Source organism: Xenopus tropicalis, chromosome 1, assembly GCF_000004195.4.
Source record: "Xenopus tropicalis strain Nigerian chromosome 1, UCB_Xtro_10.0, whole genome shotgun sequence".
NCBI classification, from domain to species: Eukaryota; Metazoa; Chordata; class Amphibia; order Anura; family Pipidae; genus Xenopus; species Xenopus tropicalis.
Window position 1 is genome coordinate 187,103,298 of NC_030677.2, and position 19,432 is coordinate 187,122,729.

General features: G+C 39.9%; 1 protein-coding gene across 8 annotated transcripts in view; it reads right to left on the reverse strand.

Annotated features, from left to right (window-relative positions):
* The window catches only part of mast4 (microtubule associated serine/threonine kinase family member 4), a 294,389-nt gene that overhangs the window by 48,585 nt on the left and 226,372 nt on the right, over positions 1-19,432 (reverse strand). For all 8 annotated transcript variants that reach the window (XM_002934204.5, XM_012967214.3, XM_012967220.3 and 5 more), the window contains 6 exons: positions 18,544-18,622; positions 7,225-7,376; positions 4,676-4,751; positions 3,329-3,538; positions 1,999-2,100; positions 642-774 (listed from right to left, as the gene is read on the reverse strand). In XM_002934204.5, coding sequence (XP_002934250.3) covers positions 642-774; positions 1,999-2,100; positions 3,329-3,538; positions 4,676-4,751; positions 7,225-7,376; positions 18,544-18,622 — 752 coding nt within the window. The remainder of the gene's footprint in view (positions 1-641; positions 775-1,998; positions 2,101-3,328; positions 3,539-4,675; positions 4,752-7,224; positions 7,377-18,543; positions 18,623-19,432) is intronic.

The window sequence follows — 19,432 nt, forward strand, 5'->3', positions numbered from 1 at the left end:
CATTATTGGTATAAAGGTGATTGCCTGATAATATACCAAGATTAAGCCCTTTATCAAGAGAGCAATATTAAGCTTCTGCATTTAGTTTGCCGTTTTACTTAATTTTTACTTTCTGGGTCAGTAAACAGATACCAACTCTAAGGGGCAGATTTATCAAAATGTGAATTTAGAGCTTAGTACATAAAAACTCACCCATGTTCTATTCGTTCCTATGGTATGTTTAGAAGTGTATTTATCAAATGGTGAGTTCTAACTTTCACCCATTGATAAATAAACTTCTAAAAATCCCATTGGAATGAATAGAACGTGGGTGAGTTTTTATGTACTAAGGTCTAAATTCACATTTTGATAAATCTGCCCCTAAGTACAACCAGCTAATACTCTAAGTGAGTTCAGTTTTATAACATATGGCTAGAGATTTGATATCAAGTACATTTAGCATCCATAGTGATCTGACATCCATAGAGGTGTTTGAAGGCTGAGGAGTCACGTGTATGTAGAAATCCTGTGCATGGGAAAACTGCCTCTTTTTTAATTATAGCCCAAAACATGGAACTTCAAAATTTCTTCCCAGTAATGCCTTACATGTTTGTTAGTGAAAGGGGGATTGATATTTATGAACATGTCAACCATCCACTCACCTTCCAGCGGATCCTTGTTTAGGCCCAGCTGACTTATAATATATCTGGGGATATCTGTTTTAATGCCTTGTCCCTCTTTTGCATGGCCTTCTGCTGCTTCTAACAGGTAGTAAAATTCTTCAGGATCAAATTCCTACCAAAATTAAAAGATATGTATAGTAATTAAAAGTCCAAGCTTCAGTCTACATGAAAAAATAAACATATGGGGAAATATGTAACTTAGTAATAAACTGAGGTTTTTGTTAAATTTATCTTAATTACATTTTACACATTGAGTACGAATTGTAGCCTAATTGAAATAAAAGTAAGCCATATTTTTGTTTTGTACCAATGAATGACTATTAGTAGAGGTTGCCAAATGAGCAGATCTTTCCCAGATATGCCCACTAAGACACTGATAGGATGTATGCCATTGTATGGTTCCGGAGGGCTCCCTACATGGGCAATAAGCTGGTGTCTTGGTCTGCCTGCAGCTTTTATTGACCCACACATAGCCACCTAAACGCTGTAGAATTTGTTGCCTGTTAAATTTCATCTGGAGCTAGAATTGTGTTAAGCTGGCCATCAATTATAACATCCGCTATTATACCCACCTATGTTGGGCGTTATTGGACTGATCTGATCATTTGGCCCTAGTGGATCACAATGACTGGGATACAGGCCAGTCACAGGGCCCTATAAACAGGCACATAGGCTGCTTAAATCTGCCCATGTATGGCCACCTTAAGTACTATATAGCCAATTAGAATCTAGGGATACATTTGTCTTCTTCAAATAGAATTAAGCATGCAGTGTTTATCATTTTGACAAAATAATGATATATTTAATGGATTGCTTTCATTATACTGTGTGCATTTATATACAATATACAAGGTGAATAGGGAATGCAGCCACAAGGGTAAGGGTCAGATTTCTCCATACTTAGTGGCACAGCACAGAACTCATGAGAAGGTAGGAGTGCTGTGATGTGCAGTAATAATTCTTAAATTAACTAGCACCCTTCAGATTTCTTTTACAGGTATACAGGAGTTTCCAGAAAACATAAAGAACTGTGAAGGTAGGTCTCACTGCTCCCTTCTGCACATGGCTCCAGGCACTCTACAAGCCAAAAACCCATACTTACTGTAGGTAACTCCGTCTGTGCAGCACAGCTGGCTGCTGAGCCCACTAAAACAGAATCGATAGTGGCGTGGTACTATGTTGCCAAGCTGCCTCCTTGATGTGCTGAATGTGGCACCGAGAGGACCATCAGGGATAATATTACACTACTAAGTGTGTGTCTTAGTTTTGCTCATAATAATCAAATTGACATTTGCTGGTAAAAACAAAATATATGAAACCAGTGGCAAAATCTTACCAGGCATTCCAGTAATCGTGCTGGTCGTGCAATAACTATCAGGATTCTCTGAACTAGCTGCTTAATAAATGCCAGTTCTCCACTTTCTGACCGTTCATGAGCCTAAAATCAGAAGCAGACGTAACATTAGGACTGGAAATGCACATTTGTATTCACTTGGCACAACAGTTTTTTTTGGGGTAGTTTAAAGGGGTAGTTGAGCCTTCAGCCGCAATCACAAAATGACCCTTGCAGTTGCTACTGAGGCAAGTCCAGAGAAGCAGCAGCCACAATTAGCTTAGCGTCATGGCAAGTCACTTACTAGGAATGATGGGTATGGGTACAACACCTGTCCCTATCAGTGCTGTGCTCAAAAGCTCATAGTAATGGCAGCCACCAGGTAGCCTGTATTAGTAACCTCTCTGTCTAGTCACTCTTGCATAGAGAGTGGAGGCATCCCTTTAAAACTGTATATAAATGTTATGTCTGTTTTTTCTAGTCTGAGTAGAACTATTCTTACAATGTAATCTCTGGGCAATATCTGTATAGCAAAACAAGTAAAACCAAGGTTTAAATGAAGACAGAAAACCTCACATTATTATACACTACTCTGGGATTCAGGCATAAATAGCATTCTATTGTACAGGTAATTGGACTTGACAAGGAGATATAATAGAGTTTCCTGACTGGATAAAATATACACATGGGCAACATAAGCCTTGCATACACAGATATGGCAGATGAGCAGTATACCAACTATATTCATAATAAAATATATTCAAAGCAGATCTCAGTGCATCTGAAAAGATACACCTCATAATTTGTCCTGCAAAGGGACTAGGCACAAGGAAGAAGCGCCCCAAACAGATCTCGGCGCGGTAACATTTCCCACTGTCTTCATTTCTCGCAGCAGTGAAAACCGTACATGAAATGTAACTCAAGGGAGCATGGGCGGCTTCTTCTAATTAAATACACTAGTGTCGGCGGGAAGAATGAGATGACTAATGAAGACGAAGGAGCAATTTACTTAGCTCCCACCAAAAACAGAGCATTAAGCTCCTTTATCTCTAATTGCTTGTTAAGTCTCCAGACCATGTTCTGTGAGACTCCCAAGGCAGAAAACAGTTTTGGTAGCATGAATAATTCAGTGACACGCTGCCTATTGCAGGGCTCTTCAGTCGCCTTGCACAGTCAAAACACATCACAAGAGTGAAAGCACGGAAAGTGGCATTGCATTCCAGGCACACAGCTTTGCAGAAGACTGGGGGGGCAGATAGAATAAAGGAGGGAAACAAAACTGAAGCGGAGCTCAGACAAAGAAACCCCCATTTTGGGTGTGAGTTATACTTACTTCGTGTAGCAACTTTTCTATTTTCTGCTGCAATTCGAGGAAATATCTCGAGGTTATGAGGCCTAGGTGGGATTTATCCAAGCAATCTCGGGCCAGCTCGATAATCTGATGGTGGGTGAAACTAAGCACTCCATCAGCCAGCGGCAGCACGCTATCTGGAGAGTAGTTGGTGACAATATCCTGAAGTCGATCTTCCATCTGAGCCGTGGCCTAATTAGGCATATAATAAAGCCCAGTCACTTGGGCAATTTGTTGACATTTGGCACATTATCAAATAATGAATAGTACATTTTTAAAAACAATAAATGTTTGGGTTTTATAGTGAAATATATATCTGCAGTGGCATTAGTAATAGCATGTTAGGGCAGGTCAAATGTCTGCCAGGTTCAAGTGGGCCCTTGGAATGGCCAATGACTATGCTTCAGAGATTTGGGCATCATACTGATCATCAGGAATAGGTCAGGAATGGATATGGCAAAAGAAGCAATGGTTAGGTTGCTGGGCTTTATCTTGGATTTTGTCAGGAGTGTCAATGCCACTGCACGTGCTCAGTGGGCTCTGGGCAGCTGTTGAGAAGCTAAGCTTAGGGGTTGTTGCAAGTTATCAAGCAGAAAATGAGGTTCATCTATTATAGAAGCTGATACTACAGGGCTGACTATTAAATTCTGATGCAAACTGCACAGATTTATGAGCTGCCGTGTCGGATCAGAATCCGACTCTGAATATATCCTATATATACAGTATATTGTGAGTGGGTCCCTAAGCTCAGATCCCAAGCTTAAGTTCTTCTTTAAATATACAGCTTATTCCTATATTAGGGCACTTTCTGTAAAATGAATAATGATGAAAGCTGAAGAACTGCTGCTGTTTAAGAAGGCCTTATGATGTTATGGTATATGGCACACGTCATACATTCTCCACCAATGTATTTCAGCTGTTGGAATAGACAGGTAGTCTGTCATTTACGTGAATGAATTCCAGCAGACACCAGGACTGACAGGTGAGTTTTAGCCAGAACATACTATGCATTTTCTGCCCAAAATCCACTTGTCACTACCAACTTCAGGCAAATTCATGTAAATAACAGCCTGCACAGCCATGATCAGCGGCAAAATCTCCAACTTATGGTTAAGAAACTTGTCATACAGGCATCAATAAATGATAACTGCGGGTACTATTAAATATGAAACACTTATAATACTGAACTAAATTGAAAATAGATAAAACAAAACTAATAAAGCAAAAAAGGCACCAAGATGATATAAGATCATTATGTGGTTGTTACAAGACATTACAGAGGGATTTTCAGGCTACTGCTGAAAGAGCGTGCCGTTTCCATAAAATTACCTTCGGGAATCGTTCTTTGTATACATGGTTCATCATAATTATTTCATGGTCACAGCATGCCGGCGTACGTCCAGGGCTGCGAGCACAGAAAATTACCTCTTAAGTTGGTTGGGACTTAGCAGTTAATATATCAACACAATTACCAGCAAGAACACAATCACTTGTAGAAAACTATGAGAAATATGCAGGCAATAATCTTAAATAATAACACAGATCTATATTTATCAATCTGTAGAAATGAAGGCTATCAACCAATAAAACTACATTTATCATGAAAAAGAAAGATGTTATTGTTTGTTTCAAGAAAAGCCTTAACATTAATAAACATTAAGCGCTGATGTACAATATTCTATTGTTAAATGTACAAAGCAATAGTTTAATTATTAATATCCTATAGTGCAGACCAAAGTGCAGAATCGGTAGATAATGGCTACGAGTAAATCAGTGTTGTGTTGCCTTTTCTGGTTTTTTTTTTTAAGCTTCATAGCAATTAATCAGAAATTAAGAATATTCATTTCAGACAGGATAACGGGGAACCCTGGACCCTGGGCACTCCTCCCCCTGACCTTCTCCCCCAACCACAATTGTGGGTGCAAAAGAGAATACAAGGAATGTATGGGGGGGGGGAGAAGGGGGTTGTGATGTCGAGTGGAACTCACGACTAGGGCGGAGTACCCTGGGTGTATGTGAAGGCCCCCTTTCGCCCCCTGGTCCAACACTTATTCTAGAAGAACCTTTAATCGGACATAAAGAACCAAGTATACACAAGCTTCACAAGTCTCTAAAACAGGCATTAAAAATAAATCTATATTAGAAATATTAGTCTTTGCTGCATGTCTGCAAATTTTATAGCAACTATAAAAAGTTTAAATGGTTCTATTACACTAAAGACTAAAGTGCTGTAGTCTGGGGAGTAATAGGCATTGATAACTACAGTATCTACATGCTACACAGCAAACAGACAGGAAGGTACGAATCTTAAAGCTTCATCTCTGTATATCAAATTCTACTGCTGTAAATTAAAGTGCCATTGATTTGTACTCAAGGGGCTCAAAGCTAATAGCAGCCAAGATCTTTGAAGATACATGAGGGCAAGTAGTCAAAATTGAAAAGTTTGCAGCAGTTTTAGTAACCCATATCATCCAACTGCATTTGGATGGCACATTTCTCATTGGCTGCAATGGGTTACAACATCTGGTGCCACTTATGTGATTTTTATTACATTACAACCGAGAACCTGTGGTTACAAGAATGGAAAATAAATAGAACAGGACATAAGCATCTAACACTGATTCAAACTTAGTTCACCAGTTTATTTAATGTGTCAGCGCAACTATTCACCCTAAGAGTTTTTTTTACCAACTGGGTGTCATAGGAGAGTTTAATATTTCCAAATACCTGATACAGCAACCTGAATGCACATTTCCAGGAAATATCCCTTGAGCTATATCTTTCTGAGAATATGGGAAGAGGACAATGTCCCTTGCATCTTTAGTTCAGTTTTCCTTGTGTAAAGACAATGGGGCACATTTACTAATAAAGGAATATTGTTGTTTGTGTATTTTTGGTAGAATGATAATTCTCTACAACATCAGCAATGTCTGATGGCTAGTTTGTGGATCCTGAGAGTGCCTAATGCTCATTTGTTTTCCTGTTTGATTCAGGCTGCTGAACTGCCATTAAAACGACAGAGCAGCCCCTTTTGCATCTTATTTCCTATATCACCTCCTCTATGTTCATTTCCCACATTATTTCTTCATAGCAAACATTCTATACAGAATTTTCCAAACTACAATTGTATGGGGAAATTCACTAAAACACTTTCACAGAGAAAGTGAGAAATTTTGACAAAAGAGTACTCCAAATTTTTAGTAGATGTGTTGGGAAAATACACTTGATGAACTCACTTTATTAAATATACCCCAATGAGGAAAATATTTGCAAGTTTTGTTTGAAAAGGTGCTGTAATGTTTTCCATTTTTACCCTTTCAATGGGTAATTTCAGAAACCATAAAAAATGGCTACCACTGATGTAAAAACAGCGGAAAAACAACAAATAAGAGCTGAAATAAATATCTACGGATAATAACACCCTGTTAAGGCTGATGCCACACGTGCGTATTCTCTGCAAGCTGAGTATACGCCCCGCTACTGTATATTTACCCTACCTGTGCCTACACCCAAATGAATGGAATACGCTCGGGTGCAGGACCATGTAGCAGATAACCGCCAAAAACCACGAGGCTTCATATCTTCGGCGGATATCGGCTACATGTCCCTGCACCTGAGCGTATTCCATTCATATGGGTGCAGGCACATGTAGGGTAAATATACAGTAGCGGAGCGTATATTCAGTTTGCAGAGAATACACACGTGTGGCATCAGCCTACAAGGACTGCGTGGCTTAGTTATGAAGGAATTTTTCTCCCCCTACCAAGTCATTTTGATTGTAAATGAACGTAATATTCCATGTGAAATATTCATAAACAAAGGGGCGAGTGGCTTTTCCCAATTGCATTTTGATTCCAAAAGCAGCAGCTCTCACACACCTGAGACTCCTGGATCGAGGGCGCAGCGGAGTCCGGCATCTGTCGTCGCTGGCAATGCTCTCGGTGCAGAAATGTTTGGACAGAAAATGCAGCTCATCAGGTGTGGGTTGGTATGGTAATTGGTGCAACTTCTCCTGGGATGAACATGATGACTGAGGGGAACAGGGAGTGACATTTTAGTGAGTATTCTGCTGAATTCTCTAATTAGCTAACAAATAAATACAAACATATTCATTTCCAGAAGAAGTATGGCATTTCCCCACCTAGCTAAGCCTTATGATAATACAGGTATGGGATCTGTTATCCAGAAACTCATTATCCAGAAAGCTCCAAATTACAGAAGTCCATCTCCCATAGACTCCATTTTAATCAAATATTTCAAATTTAAAAAATTTCCTGTAATAACAAAACAGTACCTTGTACTTGATCCAAACTAAGATATAATTAATCCTTATCTGAGGCAAAATAATTCTATTGGCCTTAGTTAATGTATAAATTATTTTTTTAGTATAACAAAAAGTATGGAGACTAGGGTTGCCACCTCTGCAGGCGTTGGTCACCGGGCAGGGGGCGGGCAGAGAAGTCACAGGTCAATGAAGAGGCAAGGCCGTGACACCACTGGGCGGAGCTTTGATGTGGCAATTGGCCAATTGCAGTGTCAAATTCAGTAAGTATGTTTTGACCGGACAGCCCTTCCGAAAACCAGGCTGTCCGGGTCAAAATCGGACAGGTGGCAACACTAATAGAGACCCAAATTACAGAAAGACCCCTTATCTGGAGAACCCCCAAGTCCCGAGCAATTTGGATAAAAGGTCTCATACTTGTTTTGCAATATGGCCACATATATTGAAGGTGCAAACTTGGTTTTAACATTGTATAGAGTACTGTGTCCCAAGATGCCCCAGAATTCAATTCAGGTCTATAAAATAGATATTCTTTTTGTAACTCAAATAACAGATGTTTATTTGGCCTCTAGGACTTCACTTAACTTGAGTGAAATACTTGAATAAATATTGGTTGGCAGCACCCTGAATACCTGCTCTTTTGTCCATAAGAACTGAACCACACTGAGAGAGTAGAAAGTACAATAAAAGTGTTTATTTTATTCTTTTATACACCTGCCTTTATATGGTTAGAGCCGAAGGTCACACGAAGGAGAATTTAAATGGATGGTATCAGTAATGTTGTAATTGGAATACTCGTTGAGGACAATAAAAAAATTGGACAATGACAGGTCATTACAGCCCAGCAAGCACAGGACTATATATCTCACTTTTCTGTATCCAATACCAGTACTTACTCCACACTTCACCTGCCCTTCCAAAATAGAAAAAGAAAAGAAAGAAAAAAGAAACAGAAAGAGAAGGAACTTGACGAAGGTCAAATAGAAAAAGTATCCTCATATTCCCAGATTTACCATTAAATCTCCTCTTTCTTACATTCCTGGGATTCCATTGTGTCTTTTGCAATGCATTTTGTGCTGCACTGCAAAAACTTGCTTAGAACAGTCCTCTCATAGATTTACAGCTTCCACCCCTTTATTAATTTTGTTGAATAAGGACTGGGTTACATAGCTATAAAGATACATAGAGTGCCCATGTATCAAAAGTGATTCTGAAAAGGCCAAATTCTGTTCTTCTTTTGTTAGGGTTGCCACTCTTATTGTAGAATAACACCGGCCTTCTGGTCGAAAAGTATTTGGTGATGTCACATGGGCACAGGGCAATAACATTACAGGGTGGGGAATGGGCTGGCATGGGCAGGATTATCATTATAAAGGGTAATGTGACTTGGAAGGCAGGGTTTTGATTACACTTCCTGTAAATTTCTGATACAGCCCCGGAATTACTACTTACCTGAATCTACAGATGGAGTATATTTTGTTGGAGCCCCCAAAACAACGGTGCACCAAAAAAAAAAAAGTCATTTTTGTATCTGTCCAAATACCAAATCCAAATCAGACTAACACTGAACCAAAGCCAAACTCTAATTTACATGTTTAAATATCATTAAAATCCTAAAATACTGAAAAAACAGTGTTGTTTTTAGTTGTTCAGAGCATTAAAATCACTTTGGATTTATTTCAGCCAAGCGCTAAGGATACAGCCAAAACAGAATCCTACAGAAAGTGCTGGGATTCAGCCTAGCCCAACACTAATGCTGGATTCAGAGCCTCCTCAAAACAAAGTTTATGGCCAAACATTCACAGAGTAATATGAAATACAGATGTGCACACCCAACTCAATACACAGCTGCCTCAAATATAAACTCCCTACCCACATACACCTATTCTAAGGAAATTATAATCATATCAAAATGCAAATAATGGCAAGCAGTATATTGCCTTCATATCATTTCAGATAAGCTTATGTCAGTGGCCAGAAATAACATTTGTTTGGCACAGAATTCTGTAAACTTCCTTCAGAAGCAGAGCCTTTATCATACAAACGAGGGAACTGATCAATGCACATTCCCTGGTTCCTTGGTTTATTAGCAAATGCAAGAAAATGCCCATTCACTTCAAAGCATCAAAGATGATAAAGAAAAAGTTACATGTAAGAAAAAATTGTCACGTGGCAGATTTTTCAACAAGGTGAGACGGGAGAGGTTCGCTCATTACTAGTTTTAAGACAATAGCCATAATCATAATAATGGATTATACAGGAAGGCTTAATTTCCATTTTTCTATGCTTAGCATACTGTAAGTCATAAGGGCCGCATGGAAACATTGGGGCTCGTTTTATAAACAGTGGGCAAATTTGCACCTGGTCAGACTGGGGAGTGCAGGGCCCACTGGGGCCCAGTCCAGCCCTGTCAGTAACCCAATCAGTGATTCGATTTTTCCAGCCAGCTGCAGGAAATCAGAGCTACAGCACTGAAGCTACTGAGACCAAGCTAAAATGGCAGCAACTACCTTAAACAGAGGGAGCTTCTAGGACTGTTTACTCAGGTATGGTAAAGCTTTCTGCAGAATAAATATAGCATTCTAGCTTGCACTTTTGTGATTAATCTGCTGGCAATTAAAGTACCAAAATGGCTTTCCTTCTCCTTTAAAGGCACAACGTATGCATGAATCAGAGACATCTATACCCGCACAGGAGCGAAGTTCAGCATATGGGAAATACATTACCTGAAATTGCTTATACTTTCCTAGAAGACCCTTGCCTCTATATCAAATATTTTATTACTATATAGACAGCTTGTGTTGACAGTTCCTTATTAGCTACGGCGATTTGATTGTCAGAAACAAATCTTGCTTTCTGCTTATCAGGACATCTCAAGGATTCCAAGCCCTTGAAGATGAAGTGGGCAGCAGATCCTTCAAAACTCAGCACGAGGCGGCTCAGGCTTCCCAGTGAAAGCAATCTGTGAATGCTATATATTTTATGAATTAGCTCTGGCTCCATGAAACATTCCAGGACATTGTGAACTAACTGGCAAGAAATCCAATCAGAAAAGCCTTTAAAACGGAATCAAATTGTGCTCAGTCGGTGAAGAAAATGCTCTCTATATAATTACTTTAAAAGTGACTGGTACTGCAGAGGGCATCCCACCTGTTATCATAGAAATGTATTTCTCAGCCAAATGAGGTTATTTACTATTTAGATTGAATATTCCGAGTAGCTTGAGCCACACTAAATACTCCTACTGTAAGTTACAAGTATATCGGCGCTTATTAGACAGGGACAATGACAAGATAAAGGTCAGATATCTCCAAGCAGGGGCGCAGTATTTCTAATACACCAGTTTGGATGGAAATGTAACACACATGATATCACTAAACCCACTTTACTGATGAAACCACTAATTACTAACATTATTCTTAGCCCCTCTATAAATGTACAATGATTGTACAATGCTTGTATTTTGCTTTACAGATATAGGATCCTAAATCAGGAAACCTGTTATCCAGACAGGAATTACGGTCCATCTCTTTAAAAGTCCATTTGGAGAAAATAATTCCAATTTTTAAAAATGATTCCCTTTTTCTCTGTAATAATAAAACATTACCTTGTACTTGATGGTAACTAAGCTGCATGAATCCATATTGGGGGCAAAGCATCCTATTGGGTTTATATTTATGTTTAAAAGGTATTTGGCAGGCTTAAAGGAGAAAGAAAGGTGGAATCACTAGGGGGTGCTAAAATGTTAGGGACCCCCCCGTGACTGTAAATAACATTATAATAACGATATACACAGGTAATATCTATGCATGGCCTTTGTATATTATTTTAGTCACAAGCGGTAGAAGTTATTAAAATAATCTCGAATAGCTGAGTTAAATCCTTTTTCTTTTAACAAATTTGCTACCGTAAGGAGCTGTTCAACTTTAAATTAACTTTTAGTATTCGGAGACAATTTGCACTTGGTCTTTATTATATTGTTATTTATTGCTTTTTCTGCAGCACCTCTTCAGTTTCGAATTTCAGCAGCTATCTGGTTGCTAAGGCTCAATTTAACTTAGCAACCAGGCAGTCACTTGAAAGAAAAACAGGAATATGAACAGAGGAGGGCCTAAATAGAAGGATAAATATTAAAAAGTAACAACAGTAATATTATAGCCTGATGCAGCAAGGGTTTTTGGCTGCTGGGGTCAGTGACCCCCATTTTAAAGCTGGAAAGAGTCAGAAAAGAAAAGAATTAAAAACTTTGAAAAAAATTAAAAAATGAAGACCAATGGAAAGTTGCTTAAGCTACACACATCCCCCATAAGATTTTGTAAACTATTGTTTCCTAGCTGATTGTAGCTGGGACATCTGTAACCCCTGCCAGTCATAGAATACAGTACATACAGCGCAAATCCCAACCAATGAGATGTAGATGCTTGCAACCCCACAAAACTCATAGGTATAGAATATGTGGTTGTAACCATAATATATATTCCCCTAACACACACAGGGACAGTTTCATCAGGAGTCAACCAACCTGCCTGTATATTTAGGGACTATGGGAGCCGACCTGAGCAGATATGGGCAGGCCCAGGTACAATAACTCCATGGTCACAACCAAACCCATGACTCCAAAAATGTATAAGGCAGCACTGCTAACCCCTACATCATCACTCATGTTGTGCTGCAGCTTTCTATATAGGGTTGCCACCTCGTCTGCCTGGGAACTCCGGGTAGGGAGGCGGGGCATGATGTCACCAGGGCAGGGCACAACATCACAGGGTGAGGCTAGGACACAGCGACTGGCCAATCGCCATGTCAATCTTCAAGAATCCTGCCCAGTTTTCTAAATTGGGAAAACAGGGTAGGTAGTTTTGACCCGGATAGCCCTACCGAAAACCAGGCTTGTCCGGGTCAAAACCGGACAGCTATATTAGCTGCTTAGTAAGTACTGTGGTACTGTGTAGAAAAAGTATTGGATCATTTGTCTAGAATGCGTGGGACCTGGGGTATTCCGGATTAGGGATCTTACCGTAATTTGGATCTTTATTCTTCAGATCTGCAAAGAAACCGGTCAACCCAATAGAGTTTCAGGCAGCTAAGTTACTATTAAGTACAAGTTACTGTTTTACTATTACAAAGAAAAATAAAATTGCTTTAGGGAATTCAAATTATTTGTATATTATGGGTGATGGCCTTCCTGTAATTCAAGGCTTTCTGGATAACAGGTTTTCAAATAAGGGACCTCAAACTCACACAGTAATACTATAAGTGCTATCAAGCTGGGCTAAACAGAATAAAGACAATGTTAAATCAGACACAAAGAGTTGCGATGTTTAAGCAATAAACCCTTTGCTGTGTGTGTGTGTGTGTGTGAGGTTGGGCTGTGTGAGGACAAGCACTATTTGCTGTTTAATGACACTGCACAATCCCCATGTAATGATGACAAATGGGTACTGTGACCTACACAGGCTTTCTGGCAAGGGTACATAGTCCCTGTTAATGAGAACACTATATAAATTAAACAAGATTATTATTATATTTTATACTGCTCTTTAGGTGCTTGTTGGCATATATGCATTACATTAAGCACTGCCTATCTTTCTGCAGAAGTGAATGAGCATTTAGTGCATATAGTACATGTTTGGTCAGAATACTGTCAGTACATAAGGCCCAGTTGCCGACATTCTGCTCTGAGCCCGGCCAACCTTTGGATTTGTTGCTGTCAGAATGAGCAGTGCACAAATACACCCAGCAGCCACGGATTCTGCGCCCATGGAACAGAGAAACTCTATTATTCAGGAATCCTGCTCCAACCACTTTCTTTAATATTTAATGTTACATTTCTTTTAAATAAATACAAAAATCGGAAAATGCTACAGTTTTGGAGTCAGCAAAATCAAGTAAAGGTGGAGATTGGTGAGGGATTTAGAAGCGCAATCAATATTTCATACAGTTGTGTTTTCTGCTTGTGATTCAATAAGAAGAGCGGCGTCATGCTGCCTGAATGAGTGAAAAGAACAAGGACACCCTTCTCTGTTACCCAGTGAGATCTTCTCTATTATCTGTCGGTAGAGTGTATATATTATCTGTAGGATGGAAATCTCTATAGGAACGTGTATGTCCGTGCCTTCCCTTGAATGGTACCCAGTATAGTTCTGAATGCCAAGAGCATGACATGTAAAACTGCCTGTGTCCAACTATCCAGTTCTACATTAGACCATTTTGCCAGTGGACTGGTGGGGGAGGATTTTTGTTAATAAAGAATCCATTAGGAATTATTGGCCAACATGTCAGTTATGCTAATCTTTTCTTGTAAAGTTTAAAATAAAAACCCTAATTAAACCAACACCCCTCTACCTTTTCTCCCCACCAAAACATAACCATAAAACATAACACTGATTGCCTTGTATAACATTAGTAACTTGTTACAAACATTTACAGTAACCAACAATCCTTACTCGCCTCCAAGAGGACTGACCCCAAGCACAAATGTTCCCTCTTAGGTAAGGAAGGCAGGACGTTGGGAGCTGCTGATCCTCCAGTTGACCGAGTAAAGGTAGGATTACCTGCTTTTGCGTATGCCTTCCCTGAGCAATACCTGGGAAACTCAAAATATCCAATATCTAGCCCCCTTAGAACTAAGAGAGTTAAAGGGGGGCAGGCTGCCCTCCTAAACCCATCATGCCCTGCTTCCCTGCACTGCATTTTGGGTCATTGGGTCACAGTAATCTTGCCACATACACTGGGATCTGCAGGAATGCTGAAACTCTAATCTGCCCATAGCAATGGCTAATAAGCTGTTTAGAAAAGCAGAGATAAAATTTAAAACATTCCCAAGGGCAATGAGTTGATGTCTAATAATGAGTGAGTGACGAGCACAAACAGCGATGAACAAGCAAAGGTGAGAAAAGCAAAGGAAAGTGATGAGTATTGGGAAAGTACTGCACGCTTGCTTTTCTATTGTTAAAAGCTGTTGAAGGGAATCAGATACGCAAGGAACTGTAACACATGACCTCATTGGGGTGATTCACACTCACGCATAATAAAGCCACACATTACAGCAAGTTCAATGACTACACAAACACACATCCTGCTCCAGGAACTGCGTATCGAAACCCCCAACTGTATAGCCTTTCATTCTGCAAATCACAAAAATGCTAGTAATTCCCAGATAACTCCTGGACCATCCAAATGTCACACAGATGGGGTCGCTAAGCACAAAATATGAGATTTTTCAGTAATTTTTTGTGTTATAATGCAGTGCAAATATGGTCACTCCATTTGACTTCATCGTGTATAAGAGGGGGCTATGAAAATGCAAAGAGGAATGATGGAGGGAAAGCAAGAGAGGGTCAGGCCACAAAGTCCAGGTGTGACCTCTAAAGAAAAACTGACTCTTTGACTGATAGGAGATCCTTATAAAAGCTACCTTAGTCTTGATTGTTTTCAGAATGGCAATTTGTTTCCACTGGCTACTGTCGCACTGTAGTGTTATGGAACAGGGCGTGTCATTCTTGGTGTTTTCCCTATTTTACACATTCCTCACTGGAACCTTAAGATCACATGCCCATGTAAAGATAGCCACTCGTCCAACCAAAATCAACTCTGCCAGACACAGGCAAAACCCATTCTGGAATTAGGATTTAGGAATATGCTAAACAAAACAAAATAAGAGGATGTATGGGATAATATTTGTGTTACCAATTCCGGGAAGAAGCATATTTTAATTATAAAGATGAATGCAGTATTGTGACAAAAAAACAGAAATTTGGGACACCCTCACTTTGGGTACACTATGGCCACAAATAACTAATTCAGCAAAGTTAATGCAAGTTACACGTGTGTCCTGTTCTTCCAGCATACACTGAACTGCGCCAACTGGCACAGGGTGCATAGGGAACCCTGGAGCTACAGCCTGGTCTGAAGGTGGCGGTAGCTTCATATTTCCTCTGCATCAATAGGCACGGCAGCGCTCAATTCAGGAATAGAAGGCAGGAAGAACTAAGCAGTGCCAAGCACAACTATACGGATGTGCAAGGAGCGCATTTTGATGCAAGTCCCTTTAATGAAAGTGGTTTTACACAGAGCTGACCGCAAATGCATTTATAGATTTACATGAGCATGTCAAGTTTATCCCTTTCCAAATGGTACTCAGAGTAAGCTCTTGGTCTGGGTGGTACAACTTACACTTGCACCTGTTGCCAGTATGGACAGTATGGAGTGAACACTTCACTCATCTTTATGTGATCTCTAATTTGTTTTGCACACCTTTCACCTATACACATTTACTTTTAGTGAGCTGGTCACATTCAGCCATTGTGCTTCTAAGAATTTATGGTCCAGAAGTAGAAATCTAAAAATGTTGATGCATCAGGAACACCAAACTTTATATGGAGACAGAGCTTGGTTAGGACACATTTCACCCATGAGGATGATGGACCATCATTGTGTGGATGATCACAAATAGGTGCCACTACATCATACAATGAAAACTGTACTTTCTTGCTTCATCAGGACAATAAGCCTGTGCAAAAAGTGAGGGCCATAGAACTGGTTTACAAAGATGGAACTGGAAATTAAGTGTTGGATGAACACCAATGTGAGTCAGGCCTGACCACCCAACATCAGTGCCCAACCTCCTTCATACAATGAAAAAAAAACAATCTGGCAGAATAGAGGGTTAAGACTGTCTAACTGCAAAGAGAAGGGCTTTAATACCATTAGTACAGAGTTTATGCTTGGATCCACAACTCAGCCAATAAAAAGTATCACCTACTCTATATTTTCTGGTTTTGTTCTATGGCTAACACGGTACAAAAGTCTACTCTAAAGCGACTATGGATCCACTTACTCAGGCCTCAATGCTCTACATAAGGGAATAAAATTAAGCCAATGGTTAAGAACAACTACATTAACACAGTATTTTCCATGGAGATAGTCTTGAATAAATTATTGACACAATAAACCAAGAGGTTACTGTGGGTCCAACTAAAGCTTAAATATGTGCCAAGGCTGATTCATACAGTGCAATCATCTCAGCGTGTTAATCCTATCATTTGTTAAAGCTCTTTGTGTTGTTTTACAGCACCAGTGGGTTTGCAGCACAAAAACAGTAAATATCCAAAGCAGCTCCCAGTAAACCCTAGGACATCTTTAGTAGAGCCTCCTCATAACTGCACAGACCTGAGAAACATGAGACGTTACGGATCAGGAAACAGAATAGCATCCGTGTAAACATAACATACTTTCTGGGCTCCAGGGCAGTTTTCATTCAGGGTAACAATCACATGCATGAATAGCTATGAAAGGATCCAATGCATGAACTGCCAAAGAAAAAGCTAAACATTACATACAACAGTAATGGTATTTACTGGAACGGGAGATCATTTACTTCTCCTTAGACTTCTTACAGAAAATAATGGTGTTGTCTAAATAGCTTTAACTGATGAGACAAACTGTGGTTCTGCGGGAGGAAGAATAACACAGCCGTGTGATGTGAATTGCTCATGTTCTGGGGAGCCAGGCCGTGCTTCCTTCAGAAGAGGTTGGGGTTGGACTGATGCACATCTTGTTGTGTTTCCTGTTCTCCTCGTAGCACCAAGACTAATAAGTCATGTTGCAGACAGGAAAGGAGTGGCACAGTGGCGACAACGGCACCAAAAGCAAGAAGTAAGCTTACACATTTCTATAAAACTAGACTCACTGATGGTTTCCTTTATAGTATGGACATTGCTTGAGACATGTTAGCTTCCTTATAATTAGAGCTTCTCGGCCATTTGAAAGTCACAGCCATAAAGCTAATGTTTTAAATGCCGCAACCTGAAAGTGGGCATCTTATAGTAAAAGAGTGGAGATAGAGCTTACGTAGGACACTTGACACCCATAGATGTATCATCACCCTATCAACAAAGGCTTTGCATTGATCACACATATTCCTGGATCCATTTACCCAGGCCTCAGTGCTGATGTACATCAGGGCATAATAAGGAGGGTCTATCATCTCAGTGGTTTAGGACAACTTTATTAACATAATTTTCAAGGAGATAAGCCTTAAATAAATCATTGCGCTAAACTGTGCCCAGTGCAGGAATGTGTGCAAGGGTGGCCTAATAAAATATCGAATTGGGACTTGATCCCAATGGTCTAAACATCTGATCAACAGCAACGCTACTACAATTTCAATGACCCTAAATGTCCATGTCCAACCACAGGCTACTTAGATTGGACCAAAACACATTCATTGCACAAGTTATGAATCAGCAATTGTGTTGTTAGACAATATGTGTAGCAAAGAGACCTATATTTATCCAGTCACACTGTCAGTTTCTATGTGAATTAAAAATATAACATGCATACAGCTGGAGAACATCTTTTCTACTGGAATTGGAACTAAAAACCCAAATTAATCTTTATTATAAACTAACCAAATTAACCTTTATTAACTTTAGTTCCCTCCTATAAGTCCAGGGCTTAGGGCATAATGTACTTAATGTTTATAAGCACCAGCGCCCCACAACCCAATGCACCACGCAGCTCATGCTTCTCATTCCAGAAGGTAAGGATCTTACTTTAGTCTCCTAGCACTGCTGGTAGTGGAAGTGGCATGGCTGCCCTGAGCCATAAATATATTAATAAAAGTAAACTAATTAAAGCTGCTGCCCATGGGCACTGACACCACAGCCCTATACCATAAAATGAATTAACAGAAATCAAGTTAATTAGGAATACTGTTTTAGGCTCATGTCACACAGGGCAGACTGTCCGCCAGCAGAAAACCCAAATGTTAATCTGGCAGTTCCTGGGAGCAAACAGGAGCTGGATGAGATGTCTGAAACATGTGGATGGAAAAATCCAGCTTGTGCAACGTGAGCCTTAGTTCCCCTTTATCAACACAAAAGCAAAAAAGATTTCTACCAAAGCAACTTACAGACACAGTAGAGCTTGGAGTGTTTGTTCCATATCCAGATGAGGGGAGGGATGCCAAAGACCAGCGGCGTCCATCAGTCCTGTTGTAAATGAACAAGGAATTAATAATAATTAATAACCATGCAATCATCTCTTTCATCTACACTAAAAAAAATCCAGATTTTTGGGAACCTGGTCCACTGGAACCGGGGAAAGTAAACAACATGGCAGTTGCTAAGAATAAAGTTCTGTAAAGATAGCAAGAGGAGCTGGGCAGACCTAGTCAACATTGTGAAACCCAACACTGTGCCAATTCCCACCTCCAATGTCTCAGTCCCAACCCCAAATGGCATGAACATGCCCCTACTTCATGAACCCCACCACCTTACATCATTGCTTCAGCCAACAATGTCCTTAAAGGTGTCGGCTGAGTTCAGCTGAATGTGGTAGCATACTCTTCCATTGAAGAGAACTGATTTCCCTTAACAGCAAAAATAGCAACAGGGTGTCTGTTCCTGTGAAACTAAAATCTGCCCTCAGAGTGTGACTTGCTAGAGCAGCCATGGGCTGTGACTAAGGGAGAAGGTTGCCTGAGTTGCTTGGCCTATGTTACAACCTAAACAAAGGACACATTGAGAAGCACTCTCACAGATTTCTGTGAAAAGTCACACAGCAGGAGAGCACACAAATCTACTTACCTGACCCTGAAACCTTTAAATATTAACTTTCAGAGCTGGATTTTCTATCAACCTTATTTTATACGAACATCATTTATTATACCCACACCCCCAATCTGTCCCATGAGGCAAGACAGCCAAGATTAATCCAGAAAGAAAAACCTAAACAAGGACAATTTGTAATTAAATGTTCGGAGGTAGGTGTATTTACTGAATACTGTGCTCATACTAACC